The 24,020-nt window shown below is 44.7% G+C and overlaps 1 protein-coding gene across 1 annotated transcript in view; it reads right to left on the minus strand.

The window, feature by feature from the left end:
- spef2 (sperm flagellar 2) overlaps nt 1-24,020 on the minus strand; it is a 326,363-nt gene that overhangs the window by 86,496 nt on the left and 215,847 nt on the right. The window contains exon 29 of the mRNA XM_067982078.1: nt 22,779-23,008. Within this exon, the coding sequence (XP_067838179.1) occupies nt 22,779-23,008 (230 nt within the window). The remainder of the gene's footprint in view (nt 1-22,778; nt 23,009-24,020) is intronic.

Genomic DNA, 24,020 nt, shown 5'->3' on the forward strand with positions numbered 1-24,020 from the left:
CTGGAACAGCGAGAGAGAATCGATATTAGTAAACGAGGGCCTGGAACAGCGAGAGATAATCTAGATCAGTAAACGAGGGCCTGGAACAGCGAGAGAGAATCTGGATCAGTAAACACGAGTCTGGAACAGCGAGAGAGAATCTATATTAGTAAACGAGGGCCTGGAACAGCGAGAGAGAATCTATATTAGTAAACGAGAGCTTGCAACAGCGAGAGAGAATCTATATTAGTAAACGAGAGCCTGGAACAGCGAGAGAGAATCTATATTAGTAAACGAGAGCCTGGAACAGCGAGAGAGAATCTAGATCAGTAAACACGAGTCTGGAACAGCGAGAGAGAATCTATATTAGTAAACGAGAGCCTAGAACAGCGAGAGAGAATCTATATTAGTAAACGAGAGCCTGGAACAGCGAGAGAGAATCTATATGAGTAAATGAGCCGAGAACAGCGAGAGAGAATCTATATTCGTAAACGAGGGCCTGGAACAGCGAGAGAGAATCTATATTAGTAAACGAGAGCCTGGAACAGCGAGAGATAATCTAGATCAGTAAACGAGGGCCTGGAACAGCGAGAGAGAATCGAGATCAGTAAATGAGGGCCTGGAACAGCATGAGAGAATCTGGATCAGTGAACACGAGTCTGGAACAGCGAGAGAGAATCTATATTAGTAAACGAGAGCCTGGAACAGCGAGAGAGAATCTATATTAGTAAACGAGAGCCTGGAACAGCGAGAGAGAATCTATATTAGTAAACGAGAGCCTGGAACAGCGAGAGAGAATCTATATTAGTAAACGAGAGCCTGGAACAGCGAGAGAGAATCTATATTAGTAAACGAGAGCCTGGAACAGCGAGAGAGAATCTATATTCGTAAAGAAGGGCCTAGAACAGCGAGAGAGAATCTATATTAGTAAACGAGAGCCTGGAACAGCGAGAGAGAATCTATATTAGTAAACGAGAGCCTGGAACAGCGAGAGAGAATCTATATTAGTAAACGAGAGCCTGGAACAGTGAGAGAGAATCTAGATCAGTAAACGAGGGCCGAGAACAGCGAGACAGAATCTATATTAGTAAATGAGGGCCTGGAACAGCGAGAGAGAATCTATATTAGTAAATGAGAGCCTGGAACAGCGAGAGAGAATCTATATTAGTAAACAAGGGCCGAGAACAGCGAGAGAGAATCGATATTAGTAAACGAGAGCCTGGAACAGCGAGAGAGAATCTATATTAGTAAACGAGAGCCTGGAACAGCGAGAGAGAATCTATATTAGTAAACGAGAGCCTGGAACAGCGAGAGAGAATCTATATTAGTAAACGAGAGCCTGGAACAGCGAGAGAGAATCTATATTAGTAAATGAGAGCCTGGAACAGCGAGAGAGAATCTATATTAGTAAACAAGGGCCGAGAACAGCGAGAGAGAATCGATATTAGTAAACGAGAGCCTGGAACAGCGAGAGAGAATCTATATTAGTAAACGAGAGCCTGGAACAGCGAGAGAGAATCTATATTAGTAAACGAGAGCCTGGAACAGCGAGAGAGAATGTATATTAGTAAACGAGAGCCTGGAACAGCGAGAAAGAATCTATATTAGTAAACGAGAGCCTGGAACAGCGAGAGAGAATCTATATTCGTAAAAGAGAGCCTGGAACAGCGAGAGAGAATCTATATTGGTAAACGAGAGCCTGGAACAGCGAGAGAGAATCTATATTAGTAAAGAAGGGCCTAGAACAGTGAGAGAGAATCTATATCAGCAAACGAGAGCCTGGAACAGCGAGAGAGAATCTATATTAGTAAACGAGAGCCAAGAACAGCGAGAGAGAATCTATATTAGTAAACGAGAGCCTGGAACAGCGAGAGAGAATCTATATCAGTAAACGAGAGCCTGGAACAGCGAGAGAGAATCTATATTAGTAAACGAGAGCCAAGAACAGCGAGAGAGAATCTATATTAGTAAACGAGAGCCTGGAACAGCGAGAGAGAATCTATATCAGTAAACGAGAGCCTGGAACAGCGAGAGAGAATCTATATTAGTAAACGAGAGCCTGGAACAGCGAGAGAGAATCTATATTAGTAAAGAAGGGCCGAGAACAGTGAGAGAGAATCTCTATCAGCAAACGAGAGCCTGGAACAGCGAGAGAGAATCTATGTTAGTAAACGAGAGCCTGGAACAGCGAGAGAGAATCTATATGAGTAAATGAGCCGAGAACAGAGAGAGAGAATCTACATTCGTAAACGAGGGCCTGGAACAGCGAGAGAGAATCGATATTAGTAAACGAGGGCCTGGAACAGCGAGAGATAATCTAGATCAGTAAACGAGGGCCTGGAACAGCGAGAGAGAATCTGGATCAGTAAACACGAGTCTGGAACAGCGAGAGAGAATCTATATTAGTAAACGAGGGCCTGGAACAGCGAGAGAGAATCTATATTAGTAAACGAGAGCTTGGAACAGCGAGAGAGAATCTATATTAGTAAACGAGAGCCTGGAACAGCGAGAGAGAATCTATATTAGTAAACGAGAGCCTGGAACAGCGAGAGAGAATCTAGATCAGTAAACACGAGTCTGGAACAGCGAGAGAGAATCTATATTAGTAAACGAGAGCCTAGAACAGCGAGAGAGAATCTATATTAGTAAACGAGAGCCTGGAACAGCGAGAGAGAATCTATATGAGTAAATGAGCCGAGAACAGCGAGAGAGAATCTATATTCGTAAACGAGGGCCTGGAACAGCGAGAGAGAATCTATATTAGTAAACGAGAGCCTGGAACAGCGAGAGATAATCTACATCAGTAAACGAGGGCCTGGAACAGCGAGAGAGAATCGAGATCAGTAAATGAGGGCCTGGAACAGCATGAGAGAATCTGGATCAGTGAACACGAGTCTGGAACAGCGAGAGAGAATCGATATTAGTAAACGAGAGCCTGGAACAGCGAGAGAGAATCTATATTAGTAAACGAGAGCCTGGAACAGCGAGAGAGAATCTATATTAGTAAACGAGAGCCTGGAACAGCGAGAGAGAATCTATATTAGTAAACGAGAGCCTGGAACAGCGAGAGAGAATCTATATTAGTAAACGAGAGCCTGGAACAGCGAGAGAGAATCTATATTAGTAAACGAGAGCCTGGAACAGCGAGAGAGAATCTATATTCGTAAAGAAGGGCCTAGAACAGCGAGAGAGAATCTATATTAGTAAACGAGAGCCTGGAACAGCGAGAGAGAATCTATATTAGTAAACGAGAGCCTGGAACAGCGAGAGAGAATCTATATTAGTAAACGAGAGCCTGGAACAGTGAGAGAGAATCTAGATCAGTAAACGAGGGCCGAGAACAGCGAGACAGAATCTATATTAGTAAATGAGGGCCTGGAACAGCGAGAGAGAATCTATATTAGTAAATGAGAGCCTGGAACAGCGAGAGAGAATCTATATTAGTAAACAAGGGCCGAGAACAGCGAGAGAGAATCGATATTAGTAAACGAGAGCCTGGAACAGCGAGAGAGAATCTATATTAGTAAACGAGAGCCTGGAACAGCGAGAGAGAATCTATATTAGTAAACGAGAGACTGGAACAGCGAGAGAGAATGTATATTAGTAAACACGAGTCTGGAACAGCGAGAGAGAATCTATATTAGTAAACGAGAGCCTAGAACAGCGAGAGAGAATCTATATTAGTAAACGAGAGCCTGGAACAGCGAGAGAGAATCTATATGAGTAAATGAGCCGAGAACAGCGAGAGAGAATCTATATTCGTAAACGAGGGCCTGGAACAGCGAGAGAGAATCTATATTAGTAAACGAGAGCCTGGAACAGCGAGAGATAATCTAGATCAGTAAACGAGGGCCTGGAACAGCGAGAGAGAATCGAGATCAGTAAATGAGGGCCTGGAACAGCATGAGAGAATCTGGATCAGTGAACACGAGTCTGGAACAGCGAGAGAGAATCGATATTAGTAAACGAGAGCCTGGAACAGCGAGAAAGAATCTATATTAGTAAACGAGAGCCTGGAACAGCGAGAGAGAATCTATATTAGTAAACGAGAGCCTGGAACAGCGAGAGAGAATCTATATTAGTAAACGAGAGCCTGGAACAGCGAGAGAGAATCTATATTAGTAAACGAGAGCCTGGAACAGCGAGAGAGAATCTATATTCGTAAAGAAGGGCCTAGAACAGCGAGAGAGAATCTATATTAGTAAACGAGAGCCTGGAACAGCGAGAGAGAATCTATATTAGTAAACGAGAGCCTGGAACAGCGAGAGAGAATCTATATTAGTAAACGAGAGCCTGGAACAGTGAGAGAGAATCTAGATCAGTAAACGAGGGCCGAGAACAGCGAGACAGAATCTATATTAGTAAATGAGGGCCTGGAACAGCGAGAGAGAATCTATATTAGTAAATGAGAGCCTGGAACAGCGAGAGAGAATCTATATTAGTAAACAAGGGCCGAGAACAGCGAGAGAGAATCGATATTAGTAAACGAGAGCCTGGAACAGCGAGAGAGAATCTATATTAGTAAACGAGAGCCTGGAACAGCGAGAGAGAATCTATATTAGTAAACGAGAGACTGGAACAGCGAGAGAGAATGTATATTAGTAAACGAGAGCCTGGAACAGCGAGAGAGAATCTATATTAGTAAACGAGAGCCTGGAACAGCGAGAGAGAATCTATATTCGTAAAAGAGAGCCTGGAACAGCGAGAGAGAATCTATATTGGTAAACGAGAGCCTGGAACAGCGAGAGAGAATCTATATTAGTAAACGAGAGCCAAGAACAGCGAGAGAGAATCTATATTAGGAAACGAGAGCCTGGAACAGCGAGAGAGAATCTATATTGGTAAACGACAGCCTGGAACAGCGAGAGAGAATCTATATTAGTAAACGAGAGCCTGGAACAGCGAGAGAGAATCTATATTAGTAAAGAAGGGCCTAGAACAGTGAGAGAGAATCTATATCAGCAAACGAGAGCCTGGAACAGCGAGAGAGAATCTATATTAGTAAACGAGAGCCAAGAACAGCGAGAGAGAATCTATATTAGTAAACGAGAGCCTGGAACAGCGAGAGAGAATCTATATGAGTAAATGAGCCGAGAACAGAGAGAGAGAATCTATATTCGTAAACGAGGGCCTGGAACAGCGAGAGAGAATCGATATTAGTAAACGAGGGCCTGGAACAGCGAGAGATAATCTAGATCAGTAAACGAGGGCCTGGAACAGCGAGAGAGAATCAAGATCAGTAAATGAGGGCCTGGAACAGCAAGAGAGAATCTGGATCAGTAAACACGAGTCTGGAACAGCGAGAGAGAATCTATATTCGTAAACGAGGGCCTGGAACAGCGAGAGAGAATCTATATTAGTAAACGAGAGCCTGGAACAGCGAGAGAGAATCTATATTTGTAAACGAGAGCCTGGAACAGCGAGAGAGAATCTATATTAGTAAACGAGAGCCTGGAACAGCGAGAGAGAATCTATATTAGTAAACGAGAGCCTGGAACAGCGAGAGAGAATCTAGATCAGTAAACACGAGTCTGGAACAGCGAGAGAGAATCTATATTAGTAAACGAGAGCCTAGAACAGCGAGAGAGAATCTATATTAGTAAACGAGAGCCTGGAACAGCGAGAGAGAATCTATATTAGTAAACGAGAGCCTGGAACAGCGAGAGAGAATCTATATGAGTAAATGAGCCTAGAACAGCGAGAGAGAATCTATATTCGTAAACGAAGGCCTGGAACAGCGAGAGAGAATCGATATTAGTAAACGAGAGCCTGGAACAGCGAGAGATAATCTAGATCAGTAAACGAGGGCCTGGAACAGCGAGAGAGAATCTAGATCAGTAAATGAGGGCCTGGAACAGCATGAGAGAATCTGGATCAGTGAACACGAGTCTGGAACAGCGAGAGAGAATCTATATTAGTAAACGAGGGCCTGGAACAGCGAGAGAGAATCTATATTAGTAAACGAGAGCCTGGAACAGCGAGAGAGAATCTATATTAGTAAACGAGAGTCTGGAACAGCGAGAGAGAATCTATATTAGTAAACGAGAGCCTGGAACAGCGAGAGAGAATCTATATTAGTAAACGAGAGCCTGGAACAGCGAGAGAGAATCTATATTCGTAAAGAAGGGCCTAGAACAGTGAGAGAGAATCTATATTAGTAAACGAGAGCCTGGAACAGCGAGAGAGAATCTATATTAGTAAACGAGAGCCTGGAACAGCGAGAGAGAATCTATATTAGTAAACGAGAGCCTGGAACAGTGAGAGAGAATCTAGATCAGTAAACGAGGGCCGAGAACAGCGAGACAGAATCTATATTAGTAAACGAGGGCCTGGAACAGCGAGAGAGAATCTATATTAGCAAACGAGAGCCTGGAACAGCGAGAGAGAATCTATATTCGTAAAAGAGAGCCTGGAACAGCGAGAGAGAATCTATATTAGTAAACGAGAGCCTGGAACAGCGAGAGAGAATCTATATTAGTGAAGAAGGGCCTAGAACAGTGAGAGAGAATCTATATCAGCAAACGAGAGCCTGGAACAGCGAGAGAGAATCTATATTAGTAAACGAGAGCCAAGAACAGCGAGAGAGAATCTATATTAGTAAACGAGAGCCTGGAACAGCGAGAGAGAATCTATATTAGTAAACGAGAGCCTGGAACAGCGAGAGAGAATCTATATTAGTAAACGAGAGCCTAGAACAGCGAGAGAGAATCTAGATCAGTAAACACGAGTCTGGAACAGCGAGAGAGAATGTATATTAGTAAACGAGAGACTAGAACAGCGAGAGAGAATATGTATGAGTAAATGAGCCTAGAACAGCGAGAGTGAATCTATATTCGTAAACGAGAGCCTGGAACAGCGAGAGATAATCTAGATCAGTAAATGAGGGCCTGGAACAGCGAGAGAGAATCTAGATCAGTAAACACGAGTCTGGAACAGCGAGAGAGAATCTATATTAGTAAACGAGGGCCTGGAACAGCGAGAGAGAATCAATATTAGTAAATGAGAGCCTGGAACAGCGAGAGAGAATCTATATTAGTAAAGAAGGGCCTAGAACAGCGAGAGAGAATCTATATTAGTAAACACGAGTCTGGAACAGTGAGAGAGAATCTATATTAGTAAACGAGAGACTGGAAGAGCGAGAGAGAATCTATATTAGTAAACGAGAGCCTAGAACAGCGAGGGAGAATCTATATTCGTAAACGAGGGCCTGGAACAGCGAGAGAGAATCTGTATTAGTAAACGAGAGCCTGGAACAGCGAGAGATAATCTAGATCAGTAAACACGAGTCTGGAACAGCGAGAGAGAATCTATATTAGTAAACGAGAGACTGGAAGAGCGAGAGAGAATCTATATTCGTAAACGAGGGCCTGGAACAGCGAGAGAGAATCTATATTAGTAAACGAGAGCCTGGAACAGCGAGAGATAATCTAGATCAGTAAACGAGGGCCTGGAACAGCGAGAGAGAATCTATATTAGTAAACGAGAGCCTGGAACAGTGAGAGAGAATCTATATTCGTAAAAGAGAGCCTGGAACAGCGAGAGAGAATCTATATTAGTAAACGAGAGCCTGGAACAGCGAGAGAGAATCTATATTAGTAAAGAAGGGCCTAGAACAGTGAGAGAGAATCTATATCAGCAAACGAGAGCCTGGAACAGCGAGAGAGAATCTATATTAGTAAACGAGAGCCAAGAACAGCGAGAGAGAACCTATATTAGTAAACAAGGGGCTAGAACAGCGAGAGAGAATCTATATTCGTGAATGAGAGCCTGGAACAGCGAGAAAGAATCTATATTAGGAAAGAAGGGCCCAGAACAGTGAGAGAGAATCTGGATCAGTAAACGAGTGCCTGGAACAGCAAGAGAGAATCTAGATCAGTAAACGAGGGCCTGAAACAGCAAGAAAGATTCTCGATCAGTCAACGAGGGCCTGGAACAGCAAGAGAGAATCTAGATCAGTAAATGATAGCCTGGAACAGCGAGAGAGAATCCAGATCAGTAAACGAGAGACTGGAAAAGTGAGAGAGAATCTAGATCAGTAAACAAGAGCCTGGAACAGCGAGAAAGAATCGAGATCAGTAAACGAGTGCCTGGAACAGCGAGCGAGAATCAAGATCAGTAAACTAGAGCCTGGAACAGCGAGCGAGAATCTCCATCAGTAAACGAGAGCCTGGAACAGCGAGAGAGAGAATCTAGATCAGTAAACAAGAGCCTGGAACAGCGAGAAAGAATCGAGATCAGTAAACGAGTGCCTGGAACAGCGAGCGAGAATCAAGATCAGTAAACTAGAGCCTGGAACAGCGAGCGAGAATCTACATCAGTAAACGAGAGCCTGGAACAGCGAGAGAGAGAATCTAGATCAGTAAACAAGGGTCTAGAACAGAGAGAGAGAAACTATATTAGTAAATGAAAGTCTGGAACAGCAAGAGAGAATCTATATTAGTAAACGAAAGCCTGGACAGCGAAAGGGAATCTAGATCAGTAAACGAGAGCCTGGAACAGCGAGAGAGAATCTCGATCAGTAAACAAGGGGCTAGAACAGCGAGAATCTTTATTAGTAAATGAGAGCCTAGAACAGCGAGAAAGAATCTATATCAGGAAAGAAGGGCCCAGAACAGTGAGAGAGCATCTTGAACAGTAAACGAGGGCCTGGAACAGCGAGAGGGAATCTCGATCAGTAAACAAGGGGCGAGAACAGCGAGAATCTTTATTAGTAAATGAGAGCCTAGAACAGCGAGAAAGAATCTATATCAGGAAAGAAGGGCCCAGAACAGTGAGAGAGCATCTAGAACAGTAAACGAGGGCCTGTAACAGCTAGAGAGAATCTCGATCAGTAAACGAGAGCCTGGAACAGCGAGCGAGAATCTACATCAGTAAACGAGAGCCTGGAACAGCGAGAGAGAATCTAGATCAGCAAACAGGAGCCTGCAACAGCGAGAGAGAGAATCTAGATCAGTAAACAAGGTTCTAGAACAGAGAGAGAGAATCTACATTAGTAAATGAGAGTCTGGAACAGCAAGAGAGAATCTATATTAGTAAACGAAAGCCTGGACAGCGAAAGGGAATCTAGATCGGTGAACGAGAGCCTGGAACAGCGAGAGAGAATCTAGATCAGTAAACAAGGGCCTGGGACAGCGAGAGAGAATCGAGATCAGTAAATGAGGGCCTGGAACAGCAAGAGAGAATCTAGATCAGTAAACACGAGTCTGGAACAGCGAGAGAGAATCTATATTAGTAAACGAGGGCCTGGAACAGCGAGAGAGAATCGATATTAGTAAACGAGAGCCTGGAACAGCGAGAGAGAATCTATATTAGTAAACGAGAGCCTAGAACAGTGAGAGAGAATCTCGATCAGTAAACGAGAGCCTGGAACAGCGAGAGAGAATCTAGATCAGTAAACGAGAGCCTGGAACAGCGAGAGAGAATCTAGATTAGTAAACGAGTGCCTGGAACAGCGGGAGAGAATCTACATCAGTAAATGAGAGCCTGGAACAGCGAGGGAGAATCTAGATCAGTAAACAAGGGTCTAGAACAGAGAGAGAGAATCTATATTAGTAAATGAGAATCTGGAACAGCGAGAGAGAATCTATATTAGTAAACGAAAGCCTGGACAGCGAAAGGGAATCTAGATCAGTAAACGAGAGCCTGGAACAGCAAGAGAGAATCTAGATCAGTAAACGAGGGCCTGAAACAGCAAGAGAGAATCTAGATCAGTAAATGATAGCCTGGAACAGCGAGAGAGAATCCAGATCAGTAAAAGAGAGACTGGAAAAGCGAGAGAGAATCTCGATCAGTAAACAAGAGCCTGGAACAGCGAGAGAGAATCTAGATCAGTAAACGAGTGCCTGGAACAGCGAGCGAGAATCTAGATCAGTAAACGAGAGCCTGGAACAGCGAGCGAGAATCTACATCAGTAAACGAGAGCCTGGAACAGCGAGAGAGAATCTGGATCAGCAAACAGGAGCCTGCAACAGTGAGAGAGAGAATCTAGATCAGTAAACAAGGGTCCAGAACAGAGAGAGAGAATCTATATTAGTAAATGAGAGTCTGGAACAGCAAGAGAGAATCTATATTAGTAAACGAAAGCCTGGACAGCGAAAGGGAATCTAGATCAGTAAACGAGAGCCTAGAACAGCGAGAAAGAATCTATATTATGAAAGAAGGGCCCAGAACAGTGAGAGAGCATCTAGAACAGTAAACGAGGGCCTGGAACAGCGCGAGAGAATGTAGATCAGTAAACGAGAGCCTGGAACAGCGAGCGAGAATCTATATCAGGAAAGAAGGGCCCAGAACAGTGAGAGAGCATCTAGATCAGTAAACGAGGGCCTGGAACAGCGAGAGAGAATGTAGATCAGTAAACGAGAGCCTGGAACAGCGAGAGAGAATCTCTCTTCGGAAAGAAGGGCCCAGAACAGTGAGAGAGCATCTAGATCAGTAAACGAGGGCCTGGAACAGCGAGAGAGAATGTAGATCAGTAAACGAGGGCCTGGAACAGCGAGAGGGAATCTCGATCAGTAAACAAGGGGCGAGAACAGCGAGAATCTTTATTAGTAAATGAGAGCCTAGAACAGCGAGAAAGAATCTATATCAGGAAAGAAGGGCCCAGAACAGTGAGAGAGCATCTAGAACAGTAAACGAGGGCCTGTAACAGCTAGAGAGAATCTCGATCAGTAAACGAGAGCCTGGAACAGCGAGCGAGAATCTACATCAGTAAACGAGAGCCTGGAACAGCGAGAGAGAATCTAGATCAGCAAACAGGAGCCTGCAACAGCGAGAGAGAGAATCTAGATCAGTAAACAAGGTTCTAGAACAGAGAGAGAGAATCTACATTAGTAAATGAGAGTCTGGAACAGCAAGAGAGAATCTATATTAGTAAACGAAAGCCTGGACAGCGAAAGGGAATCTAGATCGGTGAACGAGAGCCTGGAACAGCGAGAGAGAATCTAGATCAGTAAACAAGGGCCTGGAACAGCGAGAGAGAATCGAGATCAGTAAATGAGGGCCTGGAACAGCAAGAGAGAATCTAGATCAGTAAACACGAGTCTGGAACAGCGAGAGAGAATCTATATTAGTAAACGAGGGCCTGGAACAGCGAGAGAGAATCGATATTAGTAAACGAGAGCCTGGAACAGCGAGAGAGAATCTATATTAGTAAACGAGAGCCTAGAACAGTGAGAGAGAATCTAGATCAGTAAACGAGAGCCTGGAACAGCGAGAGAGAATCTAGATTAGTAAACGAGTGCCTGGAACAGCGGGAGAGAATCTACATCAGTAAATGAGAGCCTGGAACAGCGAGGGAGAATCTAGATCAGTAAACAAGGGTCTAGAACAGAGAGAGAGAATCTATATTAGTAAATGAGAATCTGGAACAGCGAGAGAGAATCTATATTAGTAAACGAAAGCCTGGACAGCGAAAGGGAATCTAGATCAGTAAACGAGAGCCTGGAACAGCAAGAGAGAATCTAGATCAGTAAACGAGGGCCTGAAACAGCAAGAGAGAATCTAGATCAGTAAATGATAGCCTGGAACAGCGAGAGAGAATCCAGATCAGTAAACGAGAGACTGGAAAAGCGAGAGAGAATCTCGATCAGTAAACAAGAGCCTGGAACAGCGAGAGAGAATCTAGATCAGTAAACGAGTGCCTGGAACAGCGAGCGAGAATCTAGATCAGTAAACGAGAGCCTGGAACAGCGAGCGAGAATCTACATCAGTAAACGAGAGCCTGGAACAGCGAGAGAGAATCTGGATCAGCAAACAGGAGCCTGCAACAGTGAGAGAGAGAATCTAGATCAGTAAACAAGGGTCCAGAACAGAGAGAGAGAATCTATATTAGTAAATGAGAGTCTGGAACAGCAAGAGAGAATCTATATTAGTAAACGAAAGCCTGGACAGCGAAAGGGAATCTAGATCAGTAAACGAGAGCCTAGAACAGCGAGAAAGAATCTATATTATGAAAGAAGGGCCCAGAACAGTGAGAGAGCATCTAGAACAGTAAACGAGGGCCTGGAACAGCGCGAGAGAATGTAGATCAGTAAACGAGAGCCTGGAACAGCGAGCGAGAATCTATATCAGGAAAGAAGGGCCCAGAACAGTGAGAGAGCATCTAGATCAGTAAACGAGGGCCTGGAACAGCGAGAGAGAATGTAGATCAGTAAACGAGAGCCTGGAACAGCGAGAGAGAATCTCTCTTCGGAAAGAAGGGCCCAGAACAGTGAGAGAGCATCTAGATCAGTAAACGATTGCCTGGAACAGCGAGAGAGAATCTATGTTAGTAAACGAGAGTCTGGAACAGCGAGAGAGAATCTAGATCAGTGAACGAAGGCCTGGAACAGCGAGAGATAATCTGTATTAGTAAACGAGGGCCCAGAACAGTAAGAGAGCATTTAGATCAGTAAACGAGGGCCTGGAACAGCGAGAGAGAATCTAGATCAGTAAACGAGAGCCTGGAACAGTGAGCGAGAATCTACATCAGTAAACGAGAGCCTGGAACAGCGAGAGAGAATCTAGATCAGCAAACAGGAGCCTGCAACAGCGAAAGAGAGAATCTAGATCAGTAAACAAGGGTCTAGAACAGAGAGAGAGAATCTATATTAGTAAATGAGAGTCTGGAACAGCAAGAGAGAATCTATATTAGTAAAAGAAAGCCTGGACAGCGAAAGGGAATCTGGATCAGTAAACGAGAGCCTGGAACAGCGAGAGAGAATCGAGATCAGTAAACAAGGGGCTAGAACAGCGAGAGAGAATCTATATTCGTAAATGAGAGTCTGGAACAGCGAGAGAGAATCTATATGAGTGAACGAAAGCCTGGACAGCGAAAGGGAATCTAGATCAGTAAACAAGAGTCTGGTACAGCGAGAGAGAATCTAGATCAGTAAACAAGGGGCTAGAACAGCGAGAGAGAATCGATATTAGTAAATGAGAGTCTGGAACAGCGAGAGAGAATCTATATTAGTAAACGAGAGCCTGGAACAGCGAGAGAGAATCTAGATTCGTAAACGAGAGCCTGGAACAGCGAGAGAGAATCTATATTAGTAAACGAGAGCCTGGAACAGCGAGAGAGAATCTATATGAGTAAATGAGCCTAGAACAGCCAGAGAGAATCTATATTAGTAAACGAGGGCCTGGAACAGCGAGAGAGAATCTATATTAGTAAACGAGAGCCTGGAACAGTGAGAGATAATCTGGATCAGTAAACGAGGGCCGGGAACAACGAGAGAGAATCTAGATCAGTAAATGAGGGCCTGGAACAGCGAGAGAGAATCTAGATCAGTAAACACGAGTCTGGAACAGCGAGAGAGAATCTATATTAGTAAACGAGGGCCTGGAACAGCGAGAGAGAATCTATATTAGTAAACGAGAGCCTGGAACTGCGAGAGAGAATCTATATTAGTAAACGAGAGCCTAGAACAGTGAGAGAGAATCTAGATCAGTAAACGAGAGACTGGAAAAGCGAGAGAGAATCTAGATCAGTAAACGAGAGCCTGGAACAGCGAGAGAGAATCTAGATCAGTAAACGAGAGCCTGGAACAGCGAGAGAGAATCTAGATCAGTAAACGAGTGCCTGGAACAGCGGGAGAGAATCTACATCAGTAAATGTGAGCCTGGAACAGCGAGAGAGAATCTAGATCAGTAAACAGGAGCCTGCAACAGCGAGACAGAGAATGTAGATCAGTAAACAAGGGTCTAGAACAGAGAGAGAGAATCGATATTAGTAAATGAGAATATGGAACAGCGAGAGAGAATCTATATCAGTAAACGAAAGCCTGGACAGCGAAAGGTAATCTAGATCAGTAAACGAGAGCCTGGTACAGCGAGAGAGAATCTAGATCAGTAAACAAGGGGCTAGAACAGCGAGAGAGAATCTCTATTAGTAAATGAGAGTCTGGAACAGCGAGAGAGAATCTATATTAGTAAACGAAAGCCTGGACAGCGAAAGGGAATCTAGATCAGTAAACGAGAGCCTGGTACAGCGAGAGAGAATCTAGATCAGTAAACAAGGGGCTAGAACAGCGAGAGAGAATCTATATTAGTGAATGAGAGCCTGGAACAGTGAGAAAGAATCCAGATCAGTAAACAAGAGCCTGGAACAGTGAGGGAGAATCTATATTAGGAAAGAAGGGCCCAGAACAGTGAGAGAGAATCTGGATCAGTAAACGAGTGCCTGGAACAGCAAGAGAGAAACTAGATCAGTAAACGAGGGCCTGAAACAGCAAGAGAGAATCTAGATCAGTAAATGATAGCCTGGAACAGCGAGAGAGAATCTAGATCAGTAAACGAGAGCCTGGAACAGCGAGTGAGAATCTACATCAGTAAACAAGAGCCTGGAACAGCGAGAGAGAATCTGGATCAGCAAACAGGAGCCTGCAACAGCGAGAGAGAGAATCTAGATCAGTAAACAAGGGTCTAGAACAGCAAGAGAGAATCTATATTAGTAAACGAAAGCCTGGACAGCGAAAGGGAATCTCGATCAGTAAACGAGAGCCTGGAACAGCGAGAGAGAATCTAGATCAGTAAACAAGGGGCTGGAACAGTGAGAATCTATATTAGTAAATGAGAGCCTAGAACAGCGAGAAAGAATCTATATTAGGAAAGAAGGGCCCAGAACAGTGAGAGAGCATCTAGAACAGTAAACGAGGGCCTGGAACAGCGAGAGGGAATGTAGATCAGTAAACGAGAGCCTGGAACAGCGAGAGAGAATCCATATTAGGAAAGAAGGGCCCAGAACAGTGAGAGAGCATCTAGATCAGTAAACGAGGGCCTGGAACAGCGAGAGAGAATCTCTCTTAGGAAAGAAGGGCCCAGAACAGTGAGAGAGCATCTAGATCAGTAAACGAGGGCCTGGAACAGCAAGAGAGAATCTAGATCAGTAAACACGAGTCTGGAACAGCGAGAGAGAATCTATATTAGTAAACGAGGGCCTGGAACAGCGAGAGAGAATCGATATTAGTAAACGAGAGCCTGGAACAGCGAGAGAGAATCTATATTAGTAAACGAGAGCCTAGAACAGTGAGAGAGAATCTAGATCAGTAAACGAGAGCCTGGAACAGCGAGAGAGAATCTAGATTAGTAAACGAGTGCCTGGAACAGCGGGAGAGAATCTACATCAGTAAATGAGAGCCTGGAACAGCGAGGGAGAATCTAGATCAGTAAACAAGGGTCTAGAACAGAGAGAGAGAATCTATATTAGTAAATGAGAATCTGGAACAGCGAGAGAGAATCTATATTAGTAAACGAAAGCCTGGACAGCGAAAGGGAATCTAGATCAGTAAACGAGAGCCTGGAACAGCAAGAGAGAATCTAGATCAGTAAACGAGGGCCTGAAACAGCAAGAGAGAATCTAGATCAGTAAATGATAGCCTGGAACAGCGAGAGAGAATCCAGATCAGTAAACGAGAGACTGGAAAAGCGAGAGAGAATCTCGATCAGTAAACAAGAGCCTGGAACAGCGAGAGAGAATCTAGATCAGTAAACGAGTGCCTGGAACAGCGAGCGAGAATCTAGATCAGTAAACGAGAGCCTGGAACAGCGAGCGAGAATCTACATCAGTAAACGAGAGCCTGGAACAGCGAGAGAGAATCTGGATCAGCAAACAGGAGCCTGCAACAGTGAGAGAGAGAATCTAGATCAGTAAACAAGGGTCCAGAACAGAGAGAGAGAATCTATATTAGTAAATGAGAGTCTGGAACAGCAAGAGAGAATCTATATTAGTAAACGAAAGCCTGGACAGCGAAAGGGAATCTAGATCAGTAAACGAGAGCCTAGAACAGCGAGAAAGAATCTATATTATGAAAGAAGGGCCCAGAACAGTGAGAGAGCATCTAGAACAGTAAACGAGGGCCTGGAACAGCGCGAGAGAATGTAGATCAGTAAACGAGAGCCTGGAACAGCGAGCGAGAATCTATATCAGGAAAGAAGGGCCCAGAACAGTGAGAGAGCATCTAGATCAGTAAACGAGGGCCTGGAACAGCGAGAGAGAATGTAGATCAGTAAACGAGAGCCTGGAACAGCGAGAGAGAATCTCTCTTCGGAAAGAAGGGCCCAGAACAGTGAGAGAGCATCTAGATCAGTAAACGATTGCCTGGAACAGCGAGAGAGAATCTATGTTAGTAAACGAGAGTCTGGAACAGCGAGAGAGAATCTAGATCAGTGAACGAAGGCCTGGAACAGCGAGAGATAATCTGTATTAGTAAACGAGGGCCCAGAACAGTAAGAGAGCATTTAGATCAGTAAACGAGGGCCTGGAACAGCGAGAGAGAATCTAGATCAGTAAACGAGAGCCTGGAACAGTGAGCGAGAATCTACATCAGTAAACGAGAGCCTGGAACAGCGAGAGAGAATCTAGATCAGCAAACAGGAGCCTGCAACAGCGAAAGAGAGAATCTAGATCAGTAAACAAGGGTCTAGAACAGAGAGAGAGAATCTATATTAGTAAATGAGAGTCTGGAACAGCAAGAGAGAATCTATATTAGTAAAAGAAAGCCTGGACAGCGAAAGGGAATCTGGATCAGTAAACGAGAGCCTGGAACAGCGAGAGAGAATCGAGATCAGTAAACAAGGGGCTAGAACAGCGAGAGAGAATCTATATTCGTAAATGAGAGTCTGGAACAGCGAGAGAGAATCTATATGAGTGAACGAAAGCCTGGACAGCGAAAGGGAATCTAGATCAGTAAACAAGAGTCTGGTACAGCGAGAGAGAATCTAGATCAGTAAACAAGGGGCTAGAACAGCGAGAGAGAATCGATATTAGTAAATGAGAGTCTGGAACAGCGAGAGAGAATCTATATTAGTAAACGAGAGCCTGGAACAGCGAGAGAGAATCTAGATTCGTAAACGAGAGCCTGGAACAGCGAGAGAGAATCTATATTAGTAAACGAGAGCCTGGAACAGCGAGAGAGAATCTATATGAGTAAATGAGCCTAGAACAGCCAGAGAGAATCTATATTAGTAAACGAGGGCCTGGAACAGCGAGAGAGAATCTATATTAGTAAACGAGAGCCTGGAACAGTGAGAGATAATCTGGATCAGTAAACGAGGGCCGGGAACAACGAGAGAGAATCTAGATCAGTAAATGAGGGCCTGGAACAGCGAGAGAGAATCTAGATCAGTAAACACGAGTCTGGAACAGCGAGAGAGAATCTATATTAGTAAACGAGGGCCTGGAACAGCGAGAGAGAATCTATATTAGTAAACGAGAGCCTGGAACTGCGAGAGAGAATCTATATTAGTAAACGAGAGCCTAGAACAGTGAGAGAGAATCTAGATCAGTAAACGAGAGACTGGAAAAGCGAGAGAGAATCTAGATCAGTAAACGAGAGCCTGGAACAGCGAGAGAGAATCTAGATCAGTAAACGAGAGCCTGGAACAGCGAGAGAGAATCTAGATCAGTAAACGAGTGCCTGGAACAGCGGGAGAGAATCTACATCAGTAAATGTGAGCCTGGAACAGCGAGAGAGAATCTAGATCAGTAAACAGGAGCCTGCAACAGCGAGACAGAGAATGTAGATCAGTAAACAAGGGTCTAGAACAGAGAGAGAGAATCGATATTAGTAAATGAGAATATGGAACAGCGAGAGAGAATCTATATCAGTAAACGAAAGCCTGGACAGCGAAAGGTAATCTAGATCAGTAAACGAGAGCCTGGTACAGCGAGAGAGAATCTAGATCAGTAAACAAGGGGCTAGAACAGCGAGAGAGAATCTCTATTAGTAAATGAGAGTCTGGAACAGCGAGAGAGAATCTATATTAGTAAACGAAAGCCTGGACAGCGAAAGGGAATCTAGATCAGTAAACGAGAGCCTGGTACAGCGAGAGAGAATCTAGATCAGTAAACAAGGGGCTAGAACAGCGAGAGAGAATCTATATTAGTGAATGAGAGCCTGGAACAGTGAGAAAGAATCCAGATCAGTAAACAAGAGCCTGGAACAGTGAGGGAGAATCTATATTAGGAAAGAAGGGCCCAGAACAGTGAGAGAGAATCTGGATCAGTAAACGAGTGCCTGGAACAGCAAGAGAGAAACTAGATCAGTAAACGAGGGCCTGAAACAGCAAGAGAGAATCTAGATCAGTAAATGATAGCCTGGAACAGCGAGAGAGAATCTAGATCAGTAAACGAGAGCCTGGAACAGCGAGTGAGAATCTACATCAGTAAACAAGAGCCTGGAACAGCGAGAGAGAATCTGGATCAGCAAACAGGAGCCTGCAACAGCGAGAGAGAGAATCTAGATCAGTAAACAAGGGTCTAGAACAGCAAGAGAGAATCTATATTAGTAAACGAAAGCCTGGACAGCGAAAGGGAATCTCGATCAGTAAACGAGAGCCTGGAACAGCGAGAGAGAATCTAGATCAGTAAACAAGGGGCTGGAACAGCGAGAATCTATATTAGTAAATGAGAGCCTAGAACAGCGAGAAAGAATCTATATTAGGAAAGAAGGGCCCAGAACAGTGAGAGAGCATCTAGAACAGTAAACGAGGGCCTGGAACAGCGAGAGGGAATGTAGATCAGTAAACGAGAGCCTGGAACAGCGAGAGAGAATCCATATTAGGAAAGAAGGGCCCAGAACAGTGAGAGAGCATCTAGATCAGTAAACGAGGGCCTGGAACAGCGAGAGAGAATCTCTCTTAGGAAAGAAGGGCCCAGAACAGTGAGAGAGCATCTAGATCAGTAAACGAGGGCCTGGAACAGCGAGAGAGAATCTATGTTAGTAAACGAGAGTCTGGAACAGCGAGACAGAATCTAGATCAGTAAACGAAGGCCTGGAACAGCGAGAGATAATCTGTATTAGTAAACGAGGGCCCAGAACAGTGAGAGAGCATTTAGATCAGTAAACGAGGGCCTGGAACATCGAGAGAGAATCTAGATCAGTAAACGAGAGCCTGGAACAGCGAGAGAGAATCTAGATCAGCAAACAGGAGCCTGCAACAGCGAGAGAGAGAATCTAGATCAGTGAACAAGGGTCTAGAACAGAGAGAGAGAATCTATATTAGTGAATGAGAGTCTGGAACAGCAAGAGAGAATCTATATTAGTAAACGAAAGCCTGGACAGCGAAAGGGAATCTAGATCAGTAAACGAGAGCCTGGAACAGCGAGAGAGAATCTAGATCAGTAAACAAGGGGCTAGAACAGCGAGAATCTATATTAGTAAATGAGAGCCTAGAACAGCGAGAAAGAATCTATATTATGAAAGAAGGGCCCAGAACAGTGAGAGAGCATCTAGAACAGTAAACGAGGGCCTGGAACAGCGAGAGAGAATGTAGATCAGTAAACGAGAGCCAGAAACAGCGAGAGAGAATCTATATTAGGAAAGAAGATCCCAGAACAGTGAGAGAGCATCTAGATCAGTAAACGAGGGCCTGGAACAGCGAGAGAGAGAATCTAGATCAGTGAACAAGGGTCTAGAACAGAGAGAGAGAATCTATATTAGTGAATGAGAGTCTGGAACAGCAAGAGAGAATCTATATTAGTAAACGAAAGCCTGGACAGCGAAAGGGAATCTAGATCAGTAAACGAGAGCCTGGAACAGCGAGAGAGAATCTAGATCAGTAAACAAGGGGCTAGAACAGCGAGAATCTATATTAGTAAATGAGAGCCTCGAACAGCGAGAAAGAATCTATATTATGAAAGAAGGGCCCAGAACAGTGAGAGAGCATCTAGAACAGTAAACGAGGGCCTGGAACAGCGCGAGAGAATGTAGATCAGTAAACGAGAGCCTGGAACAGCGAGAGAGAATCTATATTAGGAACGAAGGGCCCAGAACAGTGAGAGAGCATCTAGATCAGTAAACGAGGGCCTGGAACAGCGAGAGAGAATCTAGATCAGTAAACGAGAGCCTGGAACAGCGAGGGAGAATCTATATTAGGAAAGAAGGGCCCAGAACAGTGAGAGAGCATCTAGATCAGTAAACGAGGGCCTGGAACAGCGAGAGAGAATCTAGATCAGTAAACGGGGCCTGGAACAGCGAGAGAGAATCTAGATCAGTAAATGAGGGCCTGGAACAGCGAGAGAGAATCTAGATCAGTAAACGAGGGCCTGGAACAGCTAGAGAGAATCTATATTAGTAAACGAGAGCCTGGAACAGTGAGAGAAAATCTAGATCAGTAAACGAAGGCCTGGAACAGCAAGAGAGAATCTATATTAATAAACGAGAGCCTAGAACAGCGAGAGAGAATCTATATTAGTAAACGAGAGCCTGGAACAGTGAGAGAGAATCTATATTGGTAAATGAGAGCCTGGAACAGTGAGAGAGAATCTAGATCAATAAACGAGAGCCTGGAACAGCGAGAGAGAATCTATGTTAGTAAACGAGAGTCTGGAACAGCGAGAGAGAATCTAGATCAGTAAACGAAGGCCTGGAACAGCGAGAGATAATCTGTATTAGTAAACGAGTGCCTGGGACAGTGAGAGAGAATCTAGATCGATAAACGAGAGCCTGGAACAGTGAGAGAAAATTTAGATCAGTAAACAAGGGCCTAGATCAGTGAGAGATAATCTAGATCAAGAAACAAGAGTTTCGAGCAGCAAGAGAGAATCTAATCAGTAAATGAGAGCCTGGAACAGCAGGAGATAATCTTGATCAGTAAACAAGAGCCAGGAACAGTGAGAGAGAAATCTAGATCAGTAAATGAGAGCCTGGAACAGCATGAGAAAATCTAGATCAATTAAGAAGAGCCTCTAACGGCGAGAGAGTGTCTAGATCAGTAAAGGAGAGCCTGGAACAGTGAGAGAGAATCTAGATCAGTAAAGGAGAGCCTGGAACACCGAGAGAGAATCTAGATCAGTAAAGGAGAGCCTGGAACACCGAGAGAGAATCTAGATCAGTAAACGAGAGCCTCCAACAACAAGGGAGAATCTAGATCAGTAAAAGAGAGCCTGGATCAGCGCAAGAGACTCTAGATCAGTAAACGAGAGCCTGGAACAGCGAGAGAGCATCTTGATCAGTAAACGAGAGCCTGGTACAGCGAGAGAGAATCTAGATCAATAAATGAGAGCCTGGAACAGCGGGAGAGAATCTAGATCAGTAAACAAGAGCCTGGAACAGCGAGAGAGAATCTATATTTGTAAATGAGCCTGGAACAGCGAGAGATAATCTATATTAGTAAACGAGGGCCTAGAACAGCGAGAGAGATTCTACATTAGTAAATGAGCCTGGAACAACGAGAGAGAATCTAGAGCAGTAAACGAGGGCCTAGAACAGTGAGTGAGAATCTACATTAGTAAATGAGCTTGGAACAGCGAGAGAGAATCTAGATCAGTAAACGAGAGCCTGGAACAGCGAAAGAGAATCTAGATCAGTAAACGAGGGCCTAGAACGGCGAAAGGCAATCCACATTAGTAAATGAGAGCCTGGAACTCGATGTAAAAACCCATCTGGTTCACTAATGTCCTTTCGGGAAGGAAACCTGCCGTCCTAACCTGGTCTGGCCTATATGTGACTTCAGTCCCACACCAACAAGGTTGACTCTTAACTGCCCTCTGAAGTGGCCCAGCAAGATAATTAGTTGTACTAAACCATTGAAAGAAAAAGAATAAAAACAGACGGACCACTCGGCTGTAACCTGTGTATCGAATCAGGACATGACAAAGGCACACCAAGCTCAGTCTACTGAGCTGACCGTGTCCTGAAGGACATCGCTGCCAGAATGGGCCTGCGGCAGGTGGTGAGAGAACCAATTTCTGTTACCAGAAACTTAACTGGACCAGCTATTTAAATACTGTGGCTACGAGAGCAGGTCAGAGGCTGGGTATTCTGCGGCGAGTGACTCACCTCCTGACTCCTCAAAGCCTTTCCACCATCGACAAGGCACAAGTCAGGAGTGTGATGGAATACTCTCCACTTGCCTGGATGAGTGCAGCTCCAACAACACTCAAGAAGTTCGACACCATCCAGGACAAAGCAGCCCGCTTGATTGGCACCCCATCCACCACCCTAAACATTCACTCCCTTCACCACCAGCGCACTGTGGCTGCAGTGTGTACCATCCACAGGATGCACTGCAGCAACTTGCCAAGGCTTCTTCGACAGCACCTCCCAAACCCGCGACCTCTACCATCTAGAAGGACAAGGGCAGCAGGCGCATGGGAACAACACCACCTGCACGTTCCCCTCCAAGTCACACACCATTCCAACTTGGAATTACATTGCCGTTCCTTCATCATCGCTGGGTCAAAATCCTGGAACTCCCTTCCTAACAGCACTGTGGGAGAACCTTCACCAAACGGATTGCAGCGGTTCAAGAAGGCGGCTCACCACCACCTTCTCAAGGGCAATTAGGGATGGGCAATAAATGCCGGCCTTGCCAGTGACGCCCACATCCCATGGACAAAATTTTTTTTTAAAATGTACTTGACCTCGTCCTCACCAATCTACCTATCGCAGATACATCTGTCCATGACAGTACTGGTAGGAGTGACCACTGCAAAGTCCTTGTAGAGACCAAGTCCCATCTTCAGACTGAGGATACCGTCCATCATGTTGTGTGGCACTACCACTGTGCTAAACGGGATAGACTGAGAACAGATCTAGCAGCTCAAAACTGGGTATCCATGAGGCGTTGTGGGCCATCGGCAGCAGAATTGTATTCCACCACAATCTGTAACTTCAAGGCCTGGTATATCCCTCACTCTACCATCACTATCAAGCCAAGAGACCAACCCTGGTTCAATAAGGAGTGTGGAGGAGCATGCTAGGAGCAGCAAATACCCTATATACAGACAACTCCATGCAGCCCCTCCCTCTCATGGTAGGGTCTTCTTTCTGGCTGCCTCGATCTGGTCCATTGGTCCTTTGCTTTGCCTGGGCGCTCACCTGTGGGCGCTACGAGCATGAACTGTCGATGGAGGTTACTGAGCTGCTCAATTGTCAACCCGCCATCCTTTGGGATCTCTTTGGAGGGTAAGCGTGTGATTGGCTGCTGTTCTGGGGTCATCTTCACATCCCCATTGACGAAGAACTCCTTGCTGTGCAGGACCAGTTGGTGGCGGATCTTGGTTCCGGTGTCCACGTGCTCCAGGCCAATGTCCAACAGAGCATTGATGCTGGAAAATCAAAAGGTTAGAAACTGGATCATCAGAATTGTCATGTTTGCAAGAAGGGTGTACAAATAAAGACAGCTGGAATACGAGCGTCCACTCAACCATCACTAATATACAGCAAGAACTGGAGGTTTCCACTTATCAATTCGGACAGAGAGAGACTAAATGGAGAAACGGGAATGGAATTGTTCCTTGAGCAGTATGTTGGTCGGCCTACAGGGGTTGAGGGGTTGCTGGATCTGGTTAGGGGGGAATGAAATGGATCAGGGAGATGAGCTGAATGTGGGGGAGCATCTTGGGAGTAGTAACTGCAATGTAGTAATGTTTAAGATCCAACTAGAAAGGGAAAAAGTCAGCACACAAACTAGAGCACCAGACTGGATCAGGGCAGAGTTTCGAGAGATGAGGAGCGAGTTAGCTGAGGTGTGATGGAAGGAGAAATTGGCAACAGGATTGTAGACCGACGGTGGGATGGTTTTAAACAAAGAGATTGCAACGGTACAGAAAAAGGATATTCCATTAAAATAGGAAACCACTCGTAGTTTCTGAATGCTATGGATAAATATATTTTCTATATTTTACATTAGGGTTAGGGGTAAATATATCAGTGAAAAGAGAATAGTTAAAAGTTTGATTGGACTCCCTGAGAGGAGAGGATTGTCAATTTGTAGATGATCAATAAATGGTGGACCTATTTCATAAACTCTCCCCATCGGTCTTTACTAAAGGAAAGGATATCGGAGAGGAGGTGAATCCTGGAGTGGCTGAGAGTGAGATGAGTGATAAAAGGATGATTTTAGATGTTAGTTGGGCTGAAGGAAGACAAAGTACCGGGGCCTGACGGGATATATCCTGGGATCCTGACAGGGATAATTGCCGAGATCCCAGAAGTTATATTTCAGGCTCTATTGGGTGTGGGTGAGTGTCAGAGGACTGGAGAGGGGCCAAGATAGTCCCCATTTATAAAAAGGGAGACAAGGGCTAATCCAGGTAATTACAGACCAGTTAGTTTATC

Source organism: Heptranchias perlo, chromosome 4 (genome assembly GCF_035084215.1).
Source record: "Heptranchias perlo isolate sHepPer1 chromosome 4, sHepPer1.hap1, whole genome shotgun sequence".
Classification (NCBI taxonomy): Eukaryota; Metazoa; Chordata; class Chondrichthyes; order Hexanchiformes; family Hexanchidae; genus Heptranchias; species Heptranchias perlo.